This window comes from Rana temporaria, chromosome 5 (genome assembly GCF_905171775.1).
Source record: "Rana temporaria chromosome 5, aRanTem1.1, whole genome shotgun sequence".
Taxonomy (NCBI): Eukaryota; Metazoa; Chordata; class Amphibia; order Anura; family Ranidae; genus Rana; species Rana temporaria.
The window spans coordinates 326575792-326583463 of record NC_053493.1 but is presented as its reverse complement, the minus strand read 5'-3'; the positions used below and the strand labels follow the sequence as shown (position 1 = coordinate 326583463).

At 46.3% G+C, this 7672-nt stretch overlaps 1 protein-coding gene across 1 annotated transcript; it reads left to right on the top strand.

Moving 5' to 3' along the window:
• Positions 1-7032: 7032 nt before the first annotated feature.
• Positions 7033-7401, top strand: TMA7 (translation machinery associated 7 homolog). Its single transcript, XM_040352005.1, has one exon. It carries the CDS (start codon positions 7080-7082, stop codon positions 7272-7274), a length of 195 nt encoding a protein of 64 aa, XP_040207939.1. The 5' UTR covers positions 7033-7079; the 3' UTR covers positions 7275-7401.
• The last annotated feature ends 271 nt before the right edge of the window (positions 7402-7672 follow it).

Here is a 7672-nt window from a genome sequence, read left to right as displayed (position 1 = left end):
TTCCACCCTTTTATAGTAACTGGCCTTTCTAAACCAGCTGACATAACTTCAAAGGCTAGACAGTGCATTGTGGTCACAAAAAAAATTGGTCTAGAGAATTACTGTATAAATTTACCAGGAACCTCAAACACACAGGCCCGGATTCACAAAGGAGTTACGACGGCGTATCTCCAGATACGTCGTTGTAACTCTGAGTGCGGGCCGTCGCAACTCGGTGCCTGATTCATAGAATCAGATACGCCTCACAGTTGCCTAGATACGAGCAGCGTAAGTCTCCTACGCCGTCGTATCTTAGGGTGCATATTTACGCTGGCCGCTAGGTGGCGCTTCTGTATATTTCCGTGTAGAATATGCTAATTAGCTAGATACGCCGATTCACGAACGTACGCGCGCCGGGCGTATCAAGATACATCGTTTACGTAAGGCGTCGGACCGGCGTAAAGTTACCCCTCATAAAGCTGAGGTAAGTCATGTTAGGTATGGACGTCGGAAACGTACGAACAGCGTCGTATTTTACGTCGTTTGCGTAAGTCGTCCGTGAATGGGGCTGTGCGTAGGTTACGTTCACGTCGACTAAGCATTGATCGGGCGTAATTTACTTTGAAAGTTCGACGTGATATTGAGAATGCGTGCGCATGCGCCGTTCGTTCGAAACGTCATTTACGTGGGGTCATGATTAGTTTGCATAAAACACGCCCACCTCTTCCTCATTTGATTTAGGCGCGATTACGCCGGCACATTTACGCTACGCCGCCGTAACTTTGGACGCAAGTGCTTTGTGAATACTGCACTTGCCTCTCTAAGGCCCGGTACACACGAGCAAACATGTACGATGAAAGCGGTCCGTCGGACTGTTTTCACCGTACATGCCTGCCAGAGGGCTTCTGTACGATGGTTGTACTAACCATCGTACAGAAGTCCGCGCGTAAACAATACGCGGGGCGTGTCCGCGTCGTCGCCGCGGCGATGACGCAGAGACGTGGGCGGGCCTGCCATTTAAAGGCTTCCACGCATGCGTCAAAGTCATTCGACGCATGCGAGGGACGGCGGGCGCCTGGACATGTACGGTAGGTCTGTACTGACGACCGTACATGTCCGAGCAGGCAGGATTCCAGCGGACGGTTTTAAAACAGGTCCAGGAATATTTGCCCGCTGGGAAAAGGCCCGGCGGGCAAATGTTTGCTGGAATTCGGCCCGCTCGCGCCTACACACGACCGAACATGTATGCTGAAACTGGCCCGCGGACCAGTTTCAGCATACATGTTTGGTCATGTGTACGGGGCCTAAGTTGCGGCGGCGTAGCGTAAAAACGATACGCTACGCCTGCTTAAATTTACACTGCCCTACGTGAATCTGGGCCACAGTGTTTACTTCATATCTATGGTAGTGGTAAACTCGAACCTCATCTTTACTCATTTGTCTAGTTTACAAATGGAACATACACCCCATGCTACTTTAAAGTTGCACTTAATCATTTTGAGGTGATGCCTAAAAATAAACAAATACAAATTAGGTGGTGAACAAAGAGCCAGATTCACAGAAAAAGTTTTCTGGAGTATCTGCTGATACTCCGGCGTACTTTAAAATTTGCCGCGTCGTATCTTTATTTGTCATTCACAAAGATACGACGGCTTTTGGCTAAGATCCGACAGGCGTGCGGCTTCGTACGCCTTCGGATCTTAGGTGTAATTCTCCGGCGGCCGCTGGGTGGAGTTTGCGTCGTTTTCCAGCGTCGAGTATGCAAATTAGCTGATTACGGCGATCCACGAAGGTACGCGCGTTCGTCGCATTCTCTTACGTCGGTTTTTCGCGTCGTAAAGTTAAGAGTGCTATTTACATGGGGTAAAATTACTCCTCTATGTTAAAGTATGGCCGTCGTTCCCGCGTCAAATTTTTAATTATTATTTTTTTCCGTAAGACGTCCGGGAATACGAAATTACGTTACGCACGTCGCCATTCAAAAAACACGTTGGGGCGCAGTAATTTTGCGCAAAGCATGGCAGGAAAATTATGAACGGAGCATGCGCAGAACGTTCGGCGCGGGAGTGCGCCTAATTTAAATGGTACACGCCCCATTTGAATTAGGCGGGCTTGCGCCGGACAGCTTTACGTTACACCGCCGTAAGTTTACACGCAAGTGCTTGGTGAATCGGGCACTTGCGCTGAAAACTTACGGCGGTGTAACTTAAAGACGATACGTTACGCCGCCGCAGTTCTCTATGAATCTGGCCCACAGAACCTAAAGTTAGATTAAATTATAGAATGTGACTGTTTTTTTTTTTTTTCTGGAAACCAACAGCACACCAAACTTCATTAGAATGGATGATCTATGAGCAGAGGCATTTGGCATGTACAAACCATTTGGGAAGGACAGCTGTCTAAATAAATTTACTTTGCATAATACTTTCTGGGCAAAGCTTTCCATTTCCCTCTTGTGGTTTATCATCCGAGAACCTATTAATTTAAAAAAAGAAAAATAATAATAAATAAATAAGCTTGCGTTCTGCAGCCTTGTGAGTTATATATCCTAGTTTATTAGAGAGGTTCATTAGGAATCTTAGCTAAATGTTGAAAAATTGTGAATGCTACAAAGCATATTATATATAGCTATACTGTTAAAACACACTGTGCACGTATCTGTTTCCTGTGCAAAAATTAGACCTTAATGAAGATCAGGCCATGCATCCTAATTTAGGCTGATCTTCATACTCCTTGGGGCAGATCCACGTACATCGGCGCATATTTGCGTCAGGCGTAGCGTATCTCTGATACACTACGCCGCCGTAACTTACATTTTTTTTTAATCCTCAAAGAATGCAAGTAAGTTACGGCGGCGTAGTGTAAATTTGGCCGCGTAAGGGCACGCAATTCAAATGGATGTGATGGGGGCGTGTTTTATGTAAATAAGTCGTGACCCGACGTAAATTACATTTTTTTTTAACGGCGCATGCGCCGTCTGTGGGGGTATCCCAGTGCGCATGCTCGAAAATAAACCGGAACAAGCCACTGTTTACAACGATGACGTCATTCTACGCAAATCCCTATTCTCGAATGACTTACGCAAACAACGTAAAAAATTCAAAATTCGACGCGGGAACGATGGCCATACTTAACATAGGAAACACCTCATATAGCAGGGGTAACTATACGCCGAAAAAAGCCTTACGGAAACGACGTAAAAAAATGTGCCGGCCGGACGTACGTTCGTGGATCGCCGTATCTAGCTAATTTGCATACTCGACGCGGAATTCTACGGAAATGCCACCTAGCGTCCAGCGGAAAAATGCACCTACGATCTGACGGCGTACTAAGATGAACGCCAGTCGAATCGAGCCCAGATGCAGTCGTATCTTGTTTTGTAGATACTAAACAAAGATACGACACGGGAACTTTGAAATTACGTGGCGTATCAATAGATACGCCGGCGTAATTCTTCTGTGGATCTGGGCCCTTATCTTAAAAAAATGCACACATATACTGTATTTGCTGGCGTATAAGACTGCCTTTTACACTTAAAACTGGCCAAAAAGCAGGGGTCGTCATATACGCCGCGTCAGCTGCTCGGATGCCTGCTGGATGTGCGGAAATACTGTATGTAGCTTTGGCTACATACAGTATATACTGCTTAGCCAATCCCGGTGAGCGATGTATTCAAATGAATACAGAGCCTTGCTCGGATTGGGGTAACAACCTCTGCCAATCCGAGCAGGCTACATACAGTAGCCTGCTCGGATTGGCTTTAAGAGTCAGAGAGGCGTGGACTGATGATGTTACAGCCTCTGCCAATCCAAGCAGACTTTGTATTCATTAATAGAATACATCACTCGCAGTGATTGGCTCCAGCTCCAGCAAGAAGAATATGGCTCCAGCTCCAGCAAGAATGAAGAAGAATATGGCTCCAGAAGGAAGAAATATGAAACGTCGGAAGCCTCGGAAGGTGGGTCGTCTTATACAGTGAGTACAGGCAAAAAATCGTAAAAATAAATTAAAATTAGGGGGTCATTTTAGACGCCCGGTCGCCTTATATACCGACAGATACGGGTAATTAAATCGGAATATTTTGGTTGAACTTCTGGTTCATTCATGTACCAGAAGAAAACATACATGACAATCACATACATACAGTGCCTTGAAAAAGTATTCATAAAAAAATGTAAATGTATTTTTTGGGGATTTTGTGTGATAGACCAACAGAAAGTGTCACATAATTGTGAAGTGGAAGGAAAATTACAAATGGTTTTCAACATTTTTACATCAAATAAATATGTGACAAATGTGGCGTGCGATTGTATTCAGACCCCATGAGTCATTACTTTGTAGAACCACCTTTCTCTGCAATTACAGCTGCAAGTCTTTTTGGGGATGTCTATACCAGTTTTGCACATCTAAAGAGTGACATTTTTGCCTATTCTTCTTTGCAAAATAGCTCAAGCTCTCTTAGATTGAAAGGACAGCATCTGTGAACAGCAATTTTCAAGTCTTACCACAGATTCTCAATTGGATTTATGTCTGGACTTTGACTAGACCATTCTAACACATGGATATGCTTTGATCTAAACTAAGGGTTTCAAACTGGTGGCCCTTTAGCTGTTGCAAAACTACAAGCCCCAACATGCCTCTGCCCAGGGCCGATCCTCACTGTAGGCTTACTATGCAAGCCGCTTAGGGCCCCGCAAAGCCGCGAAGGCCCCCCAAAGTACTAGAGGCCCCGCCTGGTGAGAAGTCATTTTCGCACCCTCATCCCGCTTCTAAACTCGCTGGCTGAGTCATTTCCGACAGCAGAACACCCCCTCCCCCCAGTTCTCAACTTTCAACTTTTGACATGTCACTGTCGTCAGCGCCCCCCCCCCCCCCGATTCTCATTTTTAATGTGCCATGTCATTTTGCTTAGGGCCCCAGGGAGGTCAGGATCGGCACTGGGTCTTGTAATGACCTGGGGGGAGTGGTGGTGGGGAAACTCATGCTATTTTTTTCTATGATTTTTATCCATATTGCAGGGACCAAACATTACATTAAAGCCGCAGGCAGTATTTAATTACTTTTTTCTGAGAGTAATCTCATGTTGTGCAGGGACATTTCTAAACACGTGCCACTACTATAGACACCCGGTACCATATTTAAAGGAATTTTTTTTTCACTTTAAGCATCATTAAAATCACTGCTCAACAAAAAAATACAGTTTTTAAAACTTTTTTTTCCATTGGTACATGTTCCCTGGGGCAAGATTTGGGTTCTCAAAGACGTTTTCCATCAATAACTTGCTTATTGGGCTTTAAAATGAGCACTTTTGAATTCGAACGTTCGATTCCCATAGACTTCAATGGGGTTCTAAATGTTTGCGCGAATGGTCGGTCTGTTCGAACGTTCTGGTGCGAACCGAACCCGGGTATGTTGGGCTCATCCCTTGTCGCCAGTCGTTGGACCAAGGAGAATGGTCTCTGCACCCGGAGGTGTTTCAGCTCCTTTGCCAGAGATGGGGCACGCCAGACGTAGATCTCCTGGTGTCTTGACTCAATCGGTAGGTATTGAGGTTTGTGGCCAGGTCGAAGGACCCATGAGCAGATGCCACAGATGCGTTAGTGGCGCCGTGGAGTCAATATTGTTTAATCTATGCCTTCTCTCCTCTAAAGCTCCTGCCTCTTCTACTTCGCAGAGTAGAGGCAGAAGGGATTCCAATGATCCTAATCACCCCGGATTGGCCTCGGCGCCCTTTGTACACCAATCTAGTGCGGCAAGCAGCAGACGACCCTTGGCGTCTACCGCAGAGAAAGGACCTGTTGTCACAAGGTCCCATACTGCATCCTACTTTACAGTCGCTGGCTTTAACAGCATGGCTATTGAAAGCCAGGTACTAAGAGACTGGGGCCTATCGGATTCGGTAATTTCTACCATGAGAAGGGCTAGGAAGTTATCCTCTAGAAGGATTTATTATCGCACTTGGAGAGCTTACTTAGCACTTTGCGAAGAAATTAAGTGGAATCCACAAACTTACTTTGTGTCCAGGATACTGCTGTTCTTACAGCGCAGGGTGGACCAAAAGCTTGCCTTAAGCATGATTAAGGGGCAGATATCTGCCCTGGCTGTTTTATTTCAGCGACCCCTGGCAACTCACTCTCTGGTGAGAACTTTTGTACAGGGGGTTCGGCATGTGGCCCCTCCGGTCTGTCTTCCACTACCTCCGTGGGACCTAAACCTGGTTCTCTCGGTGCTTCAGAAGGCACCGTTTGAAGAAATTAGGGAGATTCCCTTATTGACACTTTCTCAGAAGGTGGCCTTTTTGGTGGCGGTCACGTCAGTTAGACGAGTCTCTGAGATGGCCGCCTTATCATGTAGGGCTCCCTACCTAATCTTCCACAAGGATAAGGTGGTGCTGCATCCGCAGCCATCTTTTCTGCCTAAGGTCGTCTCGGCCTTCCATCTCAATGAGGACATTGTACTTCCATCCTTGTGTCCTAACCCATTGCACCCTAGGGAGACGGTGTTGCATTCCTTGGACGTTGGCCGAGCCCTGAGAGTATATTTAGCTGCCACTGCTCCGTTCCGGAGGTCAGACTCACTGTTTGTTTCGGTGGCTGGGCCCAAGAAGGGCCTAACGGTCTCATCGGCCACCATCTCTAGGTGGATCTGACAGACAGTAATTCAGGCTTACACCATAAGTGGTCGGGAGCCCCCCTTACCTACCACAGCGCATTCGACCAGAGCAATAGGTGCCTCCAGGGCTTTCCGACATCAAGCGTCTGTTTCCCAGGTGTGTAAAGCGGCGACTTGGTCGTCCGCTCACACTTTCACCATATTCTATAAGGTTGATGTGAGTGCATCGTCGGATGCTTCTTTCAGCTGTTTTAGCGTTACAACTCCTCAGTGGAGGAGCTCTGTTTTGGGGTGAAGTTTAATTTGTTTGCTGTTCCCACCCCTCATTTTGACACTGCTTTGGGACTTCCCACTAAGTCAAGATTAAGGCTGTGTCCGTCCATGAACGAAAGAGAAAATAGGATTTTATGCTCACCGTAAAATCTCTTTCTCTGTGGACACCTATTTCTGGTGCAGAGAGGAATACTTGTCCTGAGATCGCAGCAAAGATGTCGGGAAGAGATGGTGGAAAGAAGAAGCCACTGAAGCAGCCTAAGAAAGGCGCCAAGGATTTGGATGAGGAGGATGTCGCCTTTAAGCAGAAACAGAAAGAAGAGCAGAAAAAGCTGGATGAGTTGAAGAGCAAGGCCTGCCAGAAGGGCCCTCTCACTGGCGGCGGGATAAAGAAATTGGGAAAGAAGTGAGCAGGTTGTTTACATGACTTTGTTCTGGTTGTGGCGTTGGAACGGCGAAGATCTGCTAAAAGTGACAACTCAGTGGATCTCTTGTATGTTTTGTGTACAGTGATAATAAACAAGTGTTTTGTTTTTTCTCCCTTTGTCTTGAATGTAGTGGTATCTGTGACTAAAGCAATGTTCATTATTACAGTAATTCCCATGACATGTCTCTTCCCAAATCAATAAATATGTAAAGAAAAAAAGAAAAATATCTCTTTCTCTGAGTTCATGGACGGACACAGCACCCTCCCCTCCCTTTTATGTTTGTACTACTTTTTGACAAACTGATCTGCGAGATGCAGAGAGAGGGGTTATACCCAGAGGGCCCACCCCGTGGGCGGGGCTATAGGGTGTATGATAAGTTA

What these genes read in the sequence shown, in the direction of transcription:
- TMA7 (XM_040352005.1), top strand. Translation starts at nt 7,080, where the DNA reads ATGTCGGGAAGAGATGGTGGAAAGAAGAAGCCACTGAAGCAGCCTAAG.